Source organism: Kogia breviceps, chromosome 4, assembly GCF_026419965.1.
Source record: "Kogia breviceps isolate mKogBre1 chromosome 4, mKogBre1 haplotype 1, whole genome shotgun sequence".
Lineage (NCBI taxonomy): Eukaryota > Metazoa > Chordata > Mammalia > Artiodactyla > Physeteridae > Kogia > Kogia breviceps.
In genome coordinates, this window is record NC_081313.1 from 182,140,431 (window position 1) to 182,156,063 (window position 15,633).

General features: G+C 63.8%; 1 protein-coding gene across 5 annotated transcripts; it reads right to left on the reverse strand.

The window, feature by feature from the left end:
- Positions 1 to 1,364: 1,364 nt before the first annotated feature.
- On the reverse strand, positions 1,365 to 14,328 carry ARHGAP45 (Rho GTPase activating protein 45). 5 transcript variants are annotated; one of them, XM_067033248.1, is made up of 23 exons: positions 13,905 to 14,328; positions 12,726 to 13,056; positions 9,543 to 9,686; positions 9,050 to 9,134; positions 8,901 to 8,973; positions 8,650 to 8,716; positions 8,421 to 8,558; positions 8,245 to 8,309; positions 7,951 to 8,061; positions 7,797 to 7,877; positions 5,952 to 6,140; positions 5,588 to 5,725; positions 5,280 to 5,470; positions 5,036 to 5,160; positions 4,873 to 4,956; positions 4,644 to 4,748; positions 4,361 to 4,533; positions 3,837 to 4,025; positions 3,605 to 3,742; positions 3,153 to 3,379; positions 2,860 to 3,070; positions 2,505 to 2,619; positions 1,365 to 2,127 (listed from the first exon to the last, which is right to left on the reverse strand). In XM_067033248.1, the coding sequence occupies exons 1-23, from the start codon at positions 13,992 to 13,994 to the stop codon at positions 1,757 to 1,759; spliced, it is 3,441 nt and encodes a 1,146-aa protein (XP_066889349.1). In that variant the 5' UTR covers positions 13,995 to 14,328; the 3' UTR covers positions 1,365 to 1,756. The 5 variants fall into 5 exon arrangements, with proteins under 5 accessions (XP_066889349.1, XP_066889352.1, XP_066889347.1 ...); XM_067033251.1 differs by lacking the exon at positions 13,905 to 14,328 and adding an exon at positions 13,688 to 13,858; XM_067033246.1 differs by having other exon boundaries at positions 1,365 to 2,619; positions 13,905 to 14,102.
- Positions 14,329 to 15,633: the final 1,305 nt, after the last annotated feature.

A 15,633-nucleotide genomic window follows, 5' to 3' on the forward strand; every position in this document is an offset into this window, starting at 1 on the left:
TGGCAAAAGTGGTAAATGCGTATGATTTACAATTTTTAAAAGTTGTCTCGGCTGTTCTTGAGTATTGCTTCTTGCAGATGGATTTTAGCGTCAACTCACTGATTCCCTGAACATTCGTTCTGCTCCTGGTTAGGGTGCTTGGTCTCCTGGCCGGGCACAGACCTGTCCCCGGGTGCGGGGTCTCAGCTGCGAGCTGCAGACGCCCCTCACGCCCTCCACCCGGCGGCACCCGCTCCCCTTTGGGGCCCCCTGCTTGTTGCGGGGGCGCCAGTTCCGCCTGCCTGTGCCACCACACGCACAGCCTGTTCTCAGTCCCTGAGATTGGCTCTGACGCCTGCCTGCCTCGGGGCTTCGGGACGTGGGTCCCCCCCCCGGGTCTGGAGGCAGGGGCTGGCTTTCACGCAGCACCCCCAGCCCCCCACTCCGGCCACCAGGATGTGTTGTGAGCCTGGGCCAGCCCTTGTCTGAAGGTGGTGCAACCTGTGAAGTTGTGTGGCGTGATCTGCCAGGCTCCCTAGAGGTGCTTTCTTGCTGTTACCTGTCCTGCTGAGCACTCTGAAACGGTAAGAGATTTGCTCATTCTTCTGACCGTTTTTTAAAAAAACGTAGATCAGGGTCAGCAAAGTTTTGCTGTAAAGGGCCAGACGGTCGATATGTTGGCTTTGCTGGCCAGGTGCTACAGTTGCTCAAGTCTACAGGGCATAAGTGGCCACAGGCCACATGTAACCGAGAGGGTGTGGCCCCTGGCCCATTATCTCTGTTTGCAAAACACGTCGGTAGTTTGCTGGCTGCTTTTCCTGCTCCCTCTTAGGACGCGTGTGCAGGGGCAAAGCACCCTGTCACAGCAGGTCTTATCTAAGCCTGGGTGGGGGACTGAAGTTTGGGGTGAGCTGTTCTGTATCAGGAATGGAGGCCCAGCAGCTTTTACCATGACTGGGTGTGAATTCCATCTAATTCCTCAAATGCATAGTTGGGTCTCTGCTGAGCCGGCGGCCCCAGCCCTCCAGCTGGGGTCTCTGAGCTGGGTGAGGGGTGCTCGCCTCTTCCTTGCGGTGCTGTTCCAGGTGATGGCTGCGGTCTTCCTGAGGCCTTTGGTGCAAGCAGATTTCAGCTGCAGCTCCTCAGCACAGCAGCCACACCTCAGTGCTCAGGAGCCACCGGGGGCTGGTGGCCCGAGTCAGGAGTCGATGGGAATTGGTCCCCGTGGCCACCTGGGCTCCCACGCCTGACGGGGCTGCCTCGTGATGGGATTTCTTCTTCACAGCTCCCTGCCCCGCCCCCCCAGGCCCAGCGAGGAGCTGGGGACGGCGCTCGGTGCCCTGTGTGTCTGGGTCACTAGGCCACTGCTGCCAGAGAAGACAGGCTCAGGTTAAAGACTTTATTTTATGCAGAAGGAATGTGCTTGTCAAAGAACTCGGTCGTGGAACTTCACCGCATCCTCAGCCCCAGGTATCCAAACCCAGGTTTCCGTAAAAGCCGGGCATCCTGAGTCTGCCCACCCGCCATCCACAAAGACGTCCAGCCCTCCTCCCAGCTGCCACGTGTCCCCCACGGCCCCTCCACCGCCCGGCCGACTCCAAGAGCAGAATCCCCCAGCTCAGCAGAGTGGGGCCTGGTGGCCGTGTGGAGCAGCGCGGGCAGAAGCTTCTGGAAAAGTTGGCCAGTGATGCCCTTGCCGCCGTGGGCGGAAGGAGAGGCCTCTCGCTGATGTGTCTGCAGGGACGGGAGCCTGGAGCGGACCCGCCCGCTGCCCCAGCTACACGAACTCTGGCCGCCTCTCCCAGCCCGCGCCCCCCGCCAGCCACCCGCCGCGGAGCCTCACGGCCGGCAGGCGGGCCGCAGCCACGTTGTTGCACTGGTTGGCATTGTGCTCGGCGAGCCGCCGGGCCGGCTCCTCCCCGAGGTCCTCCCAGACCCCAGGCCCAGGCCCTTCCTCCCCTTCCCCGGTGGCAGTGCCCAGCTGCTCCTCGCTGCCGCTGTGGCTGTCCCGGCCGCTCTCCGCGCCCGCCTCACGGCCCAGCTTCTCCAGGAAGCCGAGGCAGTGCAGGGCCACCGCACCCGCCGGGGACGGCAGGTCCGAGGCCTCTTCCAGTTCTGAGTCGGAGTCATTGGAGGCAACGTGGGGTTCTGGAAAGTCCAAGGGAGAGAGACAGGGACAGACAGAGAGGGACAGATGGACAGCCTGTGAGCAGGGTGGGGGGCACTGGGCGGAGGACTGGGCGTCCGCCTCCCCCCAGCAGGCCCGGCTCCCTGCTTAGAACCCTCCCGGGTGAGGCGGAGGCGGAGGTGCAGGGTCTCAGATACCGGGGTCGTTTCCACTTTGGGGTGCCCATTTCTCGGCATTGGCAAAAACACCTCGAGAGGGTGTCTCTTTGCGAGCGTTCGTAACACGTTAAAGACAGTGAAAAAGCAGGGGACACTCATGGTCTCCACGGCAGACAAACCGGGATGCAGCCCTTGAGGTGGACCCGCTGTGCCATCCGCCGCCTGGGCCCACTGCTCACCGAGGCCCCCATCCTCATCCTCGGCCTCCTCCGGCAGGGGGAAGGCCGCGCCCCCGCTGGCCTCCGGGTACGGCTCCCGGACCACCACCTCGGCCCCCTGGTTGGACGTCTCATCCTGCAGAGGCAGAACGGAGGTCAGGGGGCGCCGTGGCCCCGGCCATCCCACGCTCCATTTTCTGTCTTGTGAAACCCTAGAAACTGTTAGCACCCGCTGCGGCTGAGCGCCTGAGGCCCCCGGGTCCTCAGCCTCGAGCGGGCTGAGCTCGCCCAGAGTGGGCAGAGGGTGAGCGAGACTGCCGGCCCCCGTGATGCTCACAGAGCCCGGCACCCCCAACCCAGGCTGGGCACCCCTCACCTGGCACCCGGACGCCACCTCGGGCTCCTCCTCGAAGACCAGGCTGTAGTGGGTGATGAGGGTCTCCAAGATGCAGGCCTGGTGGGGGTAGTCCACCAGGGAGGAGAGGGACACGGTGGCCTCGGTGGGCCGGGGCCGCAGCAGCGTGGGCCCGAACACGATGCCCAGGTTCCCCGGTGTCATCTTGTTGTCCTGCTCCACCTCCACGATCCTGGGGGTCAGGGGGTGCAGGGGCGGGTGTGAGCAGCTCCCGGGACCCCACCGCTCTCGACCCCGGCCTGGCCAGCCCTCACCTGCGCAGGTGCCGCATCAGGTACTGCAGCGTGGCCCGGTTCTCCGGCGGCAGGTCCCGCAGGAGCTCCCGCAGCCGGCCCGCCATGGCCACGGCCGCAGCCTCCCTCTCGGTGACGTCCAGCCGGCCTCGGGTTGCCGCCTTGGCCTCGGCCTCTGCCTTCAGACTGTCCTTGGCCAGCCCCACAAGCTCATGGTAGAGGCGGAAGGAGATGAGCGGCTCGGGCAGCTGCAGGGCGACGGGATAGGTCAGTGGGCCTGGCGCCGTGCCATCCATCCTGCACCGGCCCCGCCCCTAGCAGCAGCCCCACCCCTGACAGCCACCGGTCCTGCCCACCCTGTACTGGCCACGCCCCCGGCCTAGCAACCACAACCCTGCTCAGAGCTGGCCACGCCCCCCACCAGGCTCAGGTCCAGCCCAGGATCTGCTCTGCTCTGTCCCCATCTGTCTCGCCTGGCGCAGGTAGAGCTTGAGGACGTTGCTGATGTCGTGGGGCGAGGCCTGCGACAGCTCCACCAGCTCCTTGCCGTTCTCGAAGGCCTGGCACAGCTTCTCCACACGCGTTTTCACCCCATTGACCCGGTAGATGCCCTGCGGGAGCCCACAGTCAGCCTGGGCCCACGCCCCTCCCCTCCCCGCATGGCCCCTCGACCGGAGCCCCCGCGGCTGTGCCCGAGGCGGTCACCTTGGTGCGCAGCGCCCGCTGCTCGATCTCGAAGACACACTTCTTGACGATGAAGGGCACGCCGTCCGGGGTGCTGCGGGCAGCCTGGCTGAAGTCCTGGCCAAAGAGCTGCAGGCGGCCCTGCAGCTTCTTGTGGCCACACTGGATGGCCAGGGTCTCCAGGCACTTCTTGTGGCAGGCCAGGCAGCACTGGGGGCGGGTGAGGAATAAACAGACCTTCCTGGCGCCCCAGCCCCGCGCAGACACCCCCGGCACCCCTCCCACCGCGTCCCCCGCTGCTCTCATCACCCCCCTACAGGGCAGCTTTCACCCCTCCTGGTTGGGAGACGTGCCCCCGCCACCAGTGCAGCCTGGGCTGCTCCCCCGGCCCTCTGGTTCCCTCAGCACTGGCTGAGCCCTCCGCCTGGGGTGCTCTACCCCAGGAGACTGCACGTGCTCCCGGCGTCACTCCTCTCCAGCGCTCTGCACGGCACGGTCTTGAGGCGCACATGCAGGGGCCTGGCTGCCCCGGGACCACCACTCACCTCCTCACACTCGGCACCCTGGAAGTACACGTAGCTGTTGCACTCCCGGCACTTGGCCGGCGTGCGGAGCTTCCGGAGCCGGTGGGTACGTGCCGCCTTGGACAGCCCCACGTGGCGGAAGGGCCCGCTGGGCATGGCCACGGGCAGCTCCGGGGCGATGCCGTTGAGGTCACCTGGTGGGGGCGGGGGGCAGGTGGTCAGTGTCACCGAGGCAGGTCAGGGCCAGGCGCACGGAGTCCAAACCGCCCCCCCTCCCCGCTGCCCCGCCCAGGGCTCCCCTCACCCTGGTCAAAGGCCGATGCTCCTGTGCTGCCCTCCTGGTCGGCCAGCTCCTCGCTGGACGACATGGTGCCACTGGAAGATATGCGCTCGAACTTCTTGAAGTCCCCTGAGCAGGAAAGGGGCTGTCAGAGACTCCCCCGAGGCCCCACGGCTGCACGATGAGCCCTATGAAGCCTGGGGCAGGGGGCGGCAGCTCTGTGAGCCCCCCGCCGCCGGCCAGGCCCCTTCACCTGAGCCAGGGCTGGGGTCCAGACTGGCGTCAGAGTCTGAGATGGCGATCGGCCACGACTTGTGCACCTGGTGTCCGCGCCCACCTGCGAAGGTGTCTCCGGTGAAGGGCTGAAGGGGGCTGCAGGGGGCCCGGGCCCGCGCCCGCCCCTGCCAGACACTCACCCCTGTGCTCCTTGGCAAGCTCCCCGTCGCCGGGCCCACCTTCCTCTGGGGGGCAGCCCGCGGCCTCCACCACCGCGGCATCGCTGACGTTGAAGCTGCCCTTTCGGGCTCGCAAGACCGGGGACCTGGTGGGACCAACAGCCAAAAGAAGGGGCCACGATGGGGGTCACAGAGGCTCACTGCCCCCACCCCCACCTCAGGAGAGAAGTCCAGCTCCCCCGGGCATGCGCAGACGGAGGGGTACCAGGTGTTGGCGGAGACGTGGGGCTCGAAGTCGTAGTGCACGTCCGGCTCCTCGCCGCGCTGCAGCTGGCGCACGTGGGAGGCGTACTGCTGGCCCGGGTCGTACAGCTTGCTGCTCTCGCACAGCATGTGGAAGTGCACAGGCAGCGGGGCCGTCTGCATGTGCATCATCTGGTAATAGGAGATGGTGGCCTGCGGGCAGGCAGGTGGGAGGGGCCCTAAGTGCCGGAGGTCCTGGGGCTGGATGGGCACCCGCCCCGCCCACCCCGCCAGGGGCTGGGGACTGGGGGGTGGGAGCTCAGCGCTCACCGACTTGATGGTCTGATCGCTCTGCCGGATGACCTCCTGGATCTGCCGGAGCGCCGTCACCTTGGTGTCCTCAAGCTCCTGCTTCTGCGTCTTAGCATCGGCCACGCACGTGCGGTACGTGGCCATGGCTTCCTCCGCCTGGGGTGGGGGCGGGGCGCCAAGAGAGGCCTCAGCCTGGGGTTCAGCCCTCAGGGCATCTTCAGGCCCCACACGGAAATCAGCCAGGCACACAAGGACAGGGAGGCATTCCTGGCAGGAGGCACAGCCCAGACAGAGGCCCGGCGGCGGGCAATCCTGCACAGGGCGGCAGGCCCCGACGCCATGGGTCTTGTCCTGCACCTCCTGCCCCCTGACCCGCCCTCACCTTGTTTTTGGCCTCCTCCTCCAGGCGCCGCCTCTTGTCCAGGGTCTTGGAGGCCGCACCCCCTGCACCCGGGCCAGCGCCCACCTGCTCTTCCTCCGCCTTGGCCACTAGGAAGCGGGCCTTGTCGTGGTCTTCGCAGCGCTGAACGTAGCCCTGCTTGGCCTTGCGCAGATTGGACTCTGCCTCTTGCTGTGGACATGGGAGGGACCAGACCAGCACCATCAGCCAGAGACCGTGTCAGGGACCTCTGCCACCCACATCCCTTGGGCCAAAATCCCATGGCCAGTCAAGAAAACAGAGGGCCCCCGCCCAAGAACCAGTGGTGGAAGAATAGGAGGTGACACCTACAGGGCGACTCTGGCAGGAGCCAGCATCTGGCCATGCCCATTTCACAGCCAGGGAAGCTGAGGCACAGCTAAGCTCCGAAGGAGACACCAACTACATCATCCTCTTGACACCTATACCCACACCCGCCAGAGCGACTTGTGCTTCTATCTCTTTCATTTCCTGTCTCAGAGATGAGAACAGTGAGGCCTCTCAGACAGGAAGTCAGGCACCCGCAGGAAGAGCACTTAGTCAAAACCCAGTGGGCCTTCTGGGGGCCACATCTCACAGTCTACACGATCAGAAGCTTAAACATAAAGGAAAGAGCTCACATGAGTACTAGGAGAAACCATGAGAGAATTTCTTAAACATAGCATGGGGAAGGCCTTTCCATGCATGACACAGAACCCAGAAACCATAAAAGAAGAGACTGCTACTAACAATCATGGGTTTCAACTGGGAAAACAGGCAACAGGTTAAATCAAAAGTCAAAACAATAAACTGGGGGTGGGGGAGTTTGTAACACATGTCATTAAGGGCTGGGTTCTGTAATATGTAAAGAGCTCTGGCAAGTCAATAAGAAACAGGCTACTGTCCAATCCAAGGTGAGCAAAGGATATGAACTGAGAGCTCACAGAAGAGGAAAAGCATGGCTGTGGCTTGGGAGGTCAGCTTCTATGCTCATGACATCTGTGACCCAGCCATTACATTTCGGGCACTGATCTAAGATAAATGCTAGGTCACATGTCTGAGCAACAGGGGCACGAGCTCGTCACAGCAGTGGTATTTGAAACAGCAACAGCTCAACAACAACTAAACTGTCCACCAATAGGGATTTAGTGAACTAAGCCCTGTGGCTCTGCAGCTGAGCACTTGTAGCTGAGAAAAAGGAAGGAGAAGTTTCACATGGAGTGAGATGGGGCCAGTCCCTAGATATGGAGGTGAGTGTAAAAGGCCAGAAGCAGAACAGGGTACTCAGCAAGCTGTCATCAGATGTAGAAAAGGGGGGAGAGGCTCATTTGCCAGATGTGTCACAGGACACCGCTAGCTGGAGCAGGGGCCGTGGGGGCTCTTTGCACCGCAGACCCTGTTAGCAGGCCTAAAGAGCAGTGCAAAAGATTGCTAGTGCCTTTGGAACAGCCCAAAAGAGAGGTGGGAAAAGAGCAACATAGAGGAACCTGGAGCATCCACCAGACCTGAGAAAACCTCAGATTCCCAATAACCCAGACCTGCTCCTGGCGGCCACGGGTGACCCAGTCCTTCCAGACATCTGACCCGAGACAGTGATGGGGGCCCCGGGTCAGGGCCTCTCCTGCTGCAGCTGCGGGTAATGGGGCTGGAGCAGTTGGGAGGCAGGACCCACTCTAACCTGTGACGCCACAGCGAGCCCCACGCGGGCACAGGGCACCCTGCCGGGTGTCCGCAAAACTCGGGAAAGGACCACCCGGGTGTGTACCAGGGGACTGTGCGTGCGCTAGGCCGCCCGCCCTGCCTCCTCCCAGCCCCGCCGCCCCTCGGTACCAGCTTCCTCTGGGCGCGGTGCCAAGACTCCTTGATCTCCTTCCTGCGCTTCTCGTGCTCAAGCCGCCGCAGGTTCAGGGGCTGGGGGGGGGAGACGGGTGTGATGGGGGCCCGGGCACCCTTCACCCCGCCCACCCTCCAGGGCGAAGCCCACCTGCACAAAGGTCTGGGTCTGCAGAGTACCCATCGCCTGTACCAGGCCGTGGCCGAACTCCAGGTCCTGCTCCAGGGCCAGCGAGTAGATGGACAGCAGGGGCATGTGCGGCTGTGGGGGCGGGGCCAGCAGTCACGGGGGTGGGCCAGGCGCCCTCGTGGAAGCCCTGCCACCTCCCCAGCGCCCTCAGCGGCCCTTGCAGAGATGGGAAACCCCTTTCCTTTGGCCCATCTTTGAGGGGCGAGACACACCCTGGCCTGAGGGACCCCCGCCCCGTTCCCTCGAGTTTCCCACCTCCTGCATGACGCTCTGTCTGCAGTTCTGGACGATCTTCTGCAGGCCTTTGGCAAAGTCCATCTCTGCAGGCGGGGAGGGGTGGGGTGTGAGCGCAGGGGAGAGGGGAGGGGAGGGGTGTGGCGCAGGGGGGAGGGGAGGGGCCTAGACCCCGCCCTGCGGGCCCCAGCTCGCACCCAGCGCGCTCCGCTTCTCCAGGTAGCCGATGAGGTCCTTCATGTACTTGGCCATGTTCTTGGCGTACTGCAGCGCGGCGTCCACACCACCCTCACAGCGCTGCAGCAGCATGTCCACCGCCTCCGGGGAGAGGCAGCCTGCGGGACAGACACCCCTCAGCCCGGGCTCCTCCCCAGCCCACCCTTCCTTCCGTCCTCAGACCTCTTGCCCCTGGGCTCAGAGACTCACCCTCATCACAGTCCTCACTGCTGGGGGGGGCGCCCTCACTCCCCTGTCCGTACAGGTTCTCCATGGACTGTACCAGAGGGAGACAGGTGAGTCCAGTCCGGGCTGGGTGCTGTCTGATGCCCACCCTGCAGGAGACAGTCACCGCCCCCCACTGGACAGAGCGGGAGGCCGCAGTCCACAGAGCGGGCAGGGGGGGACTCACCCGCCCTGCCAGTCTGACCCCGTGCAGCACCCAGGCCATCCCTGCTCACCTGGCCCGGGTCCCCAGGGGGCACTGAGAGGAGGATGCTGCTGTCCACTTCACCCATGAGGAACTCGGACACACTGCAGGGCAGGGGGCAAGTGTCAGGAGACACATGGGTCCCCACCCTCCGCCGCCCTTCCCCACCCCCACACTCACGTGCTGCTGAAGGAGACTGCGATGGTCTCCAAGGCCTTCTCAAACTCCTGCTTGTCTGAATCATTGTTGCACTCATAATGGAAGGCTGGGGGCAGACAAGGACAAGAGGGCTTGGCCCAGTCTGGGAGGTGACCACCCGTGCAACTCACTGAAGGGGGAGCACTGGAGTTGTGCCCATCAAACTCCTATGCATCCTTCAAAACCCACTTCAGTGCTTCCCTGGTGGCGCAGCGGTTGAGGGTCCGCCTGCTGATGCAGGGGACACGGGTTCGTGCCCCGGTGTGGGAAGATCCCGCGTGCCGCAGAGCGGCTGGGCCCGAGAGCCATGGCCGCTGGGCCTGCGCGTCCAGAGCCTGTGCTCCGCGACAGGAGAGGCCACGGCAGTGAGAGGCCCGCGTACAGCAAAAAAAAAAAAAAAAAACCCACTTCCAACATCCCCTCCTTCAGGAAGCCCTCCCAGACAGAAAGCCCTTGCTGCCCCGTCCTGGCTGACCTTTGACCTTGGCAATGAGGGTGCCGGCAGCTGTGAGCGACTCCACGGTGTTCAGCAGCGGGTACTTGGAGATGACCTGGTGCATCACGCGGAGGGCCTCACCGAGGCACTCATGGGCAAGCGGCCGGCGGGCCTCTAGAAGGTCTGCCGGGCAGAGTGGGTATGAGCAGGGAGGGAAGGAAAGCCTGCCCACCTAACCACCTAACCTTAAGCCTCCTCAGAGCTCCTGTCCCCGGGTGGGGAAATTGAGGCCAAGGTGGGAGAAAGTAACTGCCTGAGGCTCACTGTGTGACCTCGTTGTGGGTGGGGTGGGTGTGAGGAACTGTCCCTCTCTCGACTACTGGCCAGGTCATCAAAGGCCAGATGTCAGTCTAGACAGTCCTGCTCAGAACACCCTCTCCTTGTCCCTCCAGAAAACAAACTCCCCCTGACCTTCAAGTTGCAGTCCTGGCACCTCTTCCTCCAGGCAACCCACCTGGCCCCTTCCCTGCCCCAAACTCTCAGGGCTCTGTCCAGTTCTCTCCCAGCCCTGCCTGCCTGGGCACTGGGGCTTAAGCACCCTGTTACCTCACTCTCTCCCGACCAGCCACCCCATGAGGCAGGCGCTGTCATCACCCCCATTTTGCAGATGAGGAAACTGAGGCATACAGGGGCGAAGTCATTTCTCAAGGATCACGCAGCTTTTCCGTCTCCACTAGCTCTGAAGGCATGAGAATGCCAGGCAGAAGGACCCTGCCTGGCTTTACCATAAGGGCAATAGGGAGCCATAGAAGGTGTTAGAGCAGAGGAGAGTCAAGGTCAGATCTGCATCTTCAAACGTGGCTTTCAATGCCCTCAGATGTTCTTAATTGGAAAAAAGCGCTGTGTGTGGGCAGAACATGCACCATCTAGTGGAAACAAAGCCCAAGGAATGTATGGATGGGGAAGGAATGAGCCGACCCTGAGACCCAGGAAGGACCTGGCCACCAGCTGGGAGGATATCTCCCGCACCTGTGTGCCCCTGACTCTGTGCCCGGTACCTGATGCTCAAAAAAATAAATTAAATTAAAAAATTTTAAATGGAATCTGAAAAGAGGTGTCTGATCCCTTTTCGGCACTGAGGACCCCCACTGAATGCCACCAACAGGCAGACCCCCGCGGAGTCCCTGGCCCCAAATTTCTCCGAGTGCAGCCCAGCGCCTCTGCACCAGGCAGGATTTGCTGCCTGAATCTGAGGCCAACTCAGGGAGGCGGGAAGGAGCTTGCGGAATCCATGAAAGGCCGGCTGAGGAAAGGCCGGGCCACGCCCCTTCCCAGGACATTCCTCCCACACACCAGGCCCCTCGTGTCGCCTGGGCCTCGGCCACCTGGGTCCCCACAGCACACCCACCTGGGCAGGTGGGACTCTGCAGAAGCCTGGACATGCCCAGCTCAGCACTGGCCAAGGCAAGCGCCGGGCAGCAAATGCCCCGAGTGCCACGTGCTCCTGGCCAGGCCCTGCACCCCGCACCCTGCACCCCGCACGGTCCCCTCACCTCGGAGCCCCGCCTGGCAGCGCACCGGCGCCTGCTCCAGCGCCAGGTGCACCGTCCCGCAGATACACATGGCGCAGCCGTCAGGGTGCAGGGAGCGTGAAGGTGCCGGCCGGCCTAGGCAGCTGCCTGGTCCGGGGTCTTTGGTGCCAGGTCCTCCGCAAGCAAACCGGCTCTGGCCGGTCCGAAGACCCGCCCCCCTCCGCGGAAAGCTCCGCCCCAGCGTCCTGCTAGCTCCCCAGCCTCAGGTAGCAGGAGTCTGGGACCCAGGGAGATGCAATTCGATTCGGAACGGGGCCGGCCAAGGGCGGGCAGGCGGGCAGGCAGGGAAATAGGCCCAGGTACAGGGCATGGGGAGGTGCGGGGAGACCCCGCCCACGTGGATCCCACGGCCCACTGCTTCCTAGGTGGACAGCACGGGGTCCCCAAGCCCTCTCACTGTCCGCACAACAATTACTGTGAGCTGAGGACATCTGGTTACAGTCAGCAACTCCCCAGGGCATATCGTTGCCCCGTTTCACAGATGAAATGCCCGAGGCTTAGAGAAGGGACAGCTGATGCAGTCTCACAGCCCGGCAGGGGCAGCAGCAGGATACAAACCCACATGCTCTCTGCTCCAGGCCCTTCCCCTGGCCCAGGGCTGCCCCAAGGTTCAAAGAAGGGCGCCCCTGCCCTGACCCATCCTCCTGCAGGACGCCCACTGGCTCAACCCTGCCCAGGCCTGGCCTCCAAGGAAGCACCAGGATTGGAAAGGAACTGCCAGAGATTAGAGAGAGTTTCCCCAGGAAACAACTCCAGCCCCACCCCAGGACCAGATAACCTTGGGGGCTGACACCCCCCGACCCGGCAGAGGCCAGGCCAGCAGAGCCCCCCCATTAGCGCCTACAAAGCTGAGGTCTGTCTCCAGTCTGAGGTCGAATCCGGGCTCTGGCCCCTCCTTGGCTGGTTGAGCCAGGAGTCAGGGCCCCTCCCCGGGCCTCAGTTTCCTCATCTATAAAATGGGCACCTGTGGGAAGCAGCCCAGAGTGTTTAGCATGACCCTGGCACTGCGGTTTCTGGCAGGAGAGATCATAGTGCCCTCCTTGGCGGCCAGGGACAAACAGGAAGCAGATGAAAATAACTCAACCGGAAGCTGGGCTGTCAGCAGACGCGTGGAGAAAACGGAACTGCCATCCCACAGGCCACTCACTCCTGCAGCTTACATGCCGGTCCTGCCCCTGGTCCGTCCTGAATCTCTCTCTGTCCAGACCTCAGCCTGCCTCCAGTCCATTTCACTCCAACAGGCAGATCTGACCTTGTTCCACCTCTGCTCTAACACCTTCTACGGCTCCCCACCACCCTCAGGATAACGTCCAGGGTCCCTCTGCTTGCCCTTCTCAATGCCTCCACCCTCACACACTTCGTACACCCCAACCTTGTTCCCCCAAATGCACCTCCACCCCATGTTTCTGAGCCTGTGCACATGACATACCCTCTTCCCGGCTACCGCCAAACTCCTATACATCCCTCAGAACCCTAGCTGCAATAGCTTTTTCCATGAAGTCCTCCCTACAATCCTCTTAGGAGCCTCCCCAGATCCCTCCCTCCACCCTGCCTCGACCCCACAGGGTTTGGGGTAGCTGTGTCCAGCTCTGCCTTCCACCCAGGCTGCGGTGGCCCTGCCACTTCTCACCTTCATGCAGAACACACTCCTTCAGCTTCTCAAGGCCCTCGGCAAAGCGGGCCACGTCAGCCAGCAGGTGGGAGATGTCCTCCACAGTGTCGGGGCAGGGTCCCTGGATGGGTCCCTCGCCTGGGCTGGCTGTTGACAGTGGGCTGCGGTGGCCACGGCCCAGCGTCCAGGTGCTGCCTCCAGACAGTGGGAAGCCGGCAGCGCTGGCGTGGCGGCTTAGGCTGGTGGGCCTCTTGAGTGTGCCCGTGGCCTTGGCATTCAAGGCCATACTTAGTGGTTCCAGGCTGGGCGCCAGGGACACTGCATCAGCCCCATCTCTCCTGGGCAGCTCCTGGGAGGGTGGCGGGAGCCGCTAGAACAGGTGCTCCCGCTGGGGCCCTGCCTCTGTTTTCCCAGCAGTGAAGGGGGGCTCTGGAGTGTCTTCAGCCTGACCCCACAGGGGGTCAAAGGCCACAGGTCAGAGGGCTGAGATTTGGTGGTGTGCCCCTCCCGCACCTGTTACCCAACATCCTCTTCCCCAGAGCTTTCACAAACAACGGCCTCTGCCCAAACCACAGCCGGGGTGTGGGGGAGGGGCACCCCACTTCCTGGGGGGGGGGCGGGGTAGGGAGGGCCAGGGTCTCCTAAGCTCCCCTCAGGGGAGGCCACTGCAGACACACCTACTCACTGGTAAAGACACCTCCTCGATTCTTTTACTCTGTGGGTCCACTAGGCCCGAGTCTCGCGGACGCCACAGGCCAGCTTGGTACGAGGCCCACCCATGGATCTCGCTACACACCGCTCGCTCTAAACCTCCCCCAGCGGCTGGGCTGCGGCTCTCACATCTGACCGTGCCCGGAGGCCCCAAGTTCCCTGAGCCCTCACCCTGCGGAGTCCCGGACCCAGAGCACCCACACTCCCTGGACCCCACAGGCAGCCCTGGACGGGCTGGGGTACGCAGTGGCCATCCCAAGAGCTCCTACCGTGAGCTGAACGTGGGGACCCCGGCCCGTCCCGCGTGGCCCCTGCAGTCCAGCCTGGGGCTGTAGCCGGCTCCAGCCCCCGCGCCGCCGGCCCAGCATGGCGCTGCCCGGCCCTGCCCCACCAGGCCCGAGCGCAGGGTGCCCCCCGGTCCCCCTGCTGCCCGGGTGTCGCCCCAAGATCCCCGCCCGCTCCGGTTCCCAGCAGAGGCTCACTCACCCCCAAGGGCTGCGGACAGGGGCTTCCCGCCCGGTTCTTTTTCGAGATAGAAGGGGTTTTCATGAGCTCTCGCTTCTTCCTGGAGAACATGCTGAGGCTGGGCCGAGGGGCCCGAGGGGCCCGAGGGGCCCGAGGGGGGGCGGCCGGGGGTCTCGGCACCGCAGCTCCTGGTGTCAGTGGCCTCGGGACCACATTGTCACTGGCCACCCCCCCGCAGCTGTCAGGCCCACGTGACAAGCCCAGCCCTCATTGGCGGGCGCTTCCCCCACACACAGGAAAAGGCCTCCGGAGGCAGTGACTCAGACCCACCCCTGACCCTCCCCGGCCTCCTCAGCCTGCACCTCCGCTCGGTGGGCTTGAAGGTGGGGTCCCAGGCTCCGCCCCCAGCTTCCGCTTTCAGGAGCTCTGTGTGCGCACGCACGTTGGTCGAGGTGCCCCTGGCGGGCTCACGGGGACTGCAGAGACGTTGGCCCCCCCCCACTTGGCCACACCCAGATGCACGCAAGAGTGCAGACATGGCAGCACGGTGACACGCAGGGACACAGGCTTGGACACGTGCTGAAAAGCCACCCAGCTCCGCAGATGGCAATGGATACCCCTGGACACAGACACCTGCCCTCCTGTCTTCTCACCTCTCACGGGTGTGGCTGCCCTATGTCCTCTGGCGACTCCCCTGCAGACCCCAGGGGCTGGGCAGTGCTGGGCATAGTGGGTCTCCTCCCCTCAGCCCAGCTCCCACCCCTCACCCCCCATTTCTACATTCCAGGGACATGCACCGACCATGACCACGGGACAGTTGGCCAGCAGCAGGCATGCTAACACTTCTGAGGCCACCACGCCGCCTCCTCCCTTCCCCGGTGGGGCCCCCCGATCTGGAGCGCTGGCGGTGTGTACAGCTTCCTGCCCCCTCCCCCCATGACCACCTCTTGTCTTTGAGCCCCCCAATCTGGGCCTTCTCCCCTCCCCAGATCTTCCTCCCCGCCCCCTTCCAGAGTCCCAACACTGGCCTCCACTGACCTCAGGTGTGATCTCTGGGCATGGGGCATGCAGGCCACAGCCCCTCACGGCAAACCCGACTCTCCAGGCCCGAGTCCATCCACAGACCCCGCCCAGAAGCCCCTTAAGGAACCTCTACCCACCGCTCATTGCTCTGGAGACCAGGAGCAGGGGGTGAGGGCCGGCTGGTGGGCTGGCTGGCTGGCTGGCTGGTGGGCTTCTGACCTGGTCGGGAGGCCTGAGGTCTGGGTCACCCCTGCTGGGCTCCTCCAGCTGCCCCAGACATTCCTGAGCCCTGAGCCCATGCCCGCTTCACGACCAGCCACTCACAGGTACCGCCCTCGGGCGCCAGAACCACGTGGGCATTTCGGGGACCCGGGACCACTGTCCAGGCTCTTATGAAGGGCAAACCTGCAGAGAGACATGCCTCAGCCCACCACAGAGGCCTTCAGAGCTGGGAGTCCAGTCGGCTGTAGCTGGGCTCTCACCTGCACCCTAGAGATTGCATCTGTGTCCACAAAGCAACTGCTGCACACACTCGGGTGCCAGGCCCGGTATCCACACGTGGAGAGCCAGTTTTGGACAAGCATGCAGCCTGACGCATGGACACGCGTGCGTAGGGCTTCGCGCCACAGCTTCTCTTTATTCCCTCCAGGGCAGCAACCCCTCAGGGAGTCTGGGTCCCGGCTCCAGCCCCCCTGCCCTGCCTTGGTCACTCCCAGGGCCTCCCACC

What these genes read in the sequence shown, in the direction of transcription:
- ARHGAP45 (XM_067033246.1), bottom strand. Translation starts at nt 13,994, where the DNA reads ATGTTCTCCAGGAAGAAGCGAGAGCTCATGAAAACCCCTTCTATCTCG. An exon ending in AGACCCAGACCTTTGTGCAG is followed by an intron (nt 7,878 to 7,950) that starts GTGGGCTTCGCC and finishes TCCCCCCCCCAG; the next exon opens with CCCCTGAACCTGCGGCGGCT. An exon ending in AGCATCGGCCTTTGACCAGG is followed by an intron (nt 4,534 to 4,643) that starts GTGAGGGGAGCC and finishes CGCCCCCACCAG; the next exon opens with GTGACCTCAACGGCATCGCC.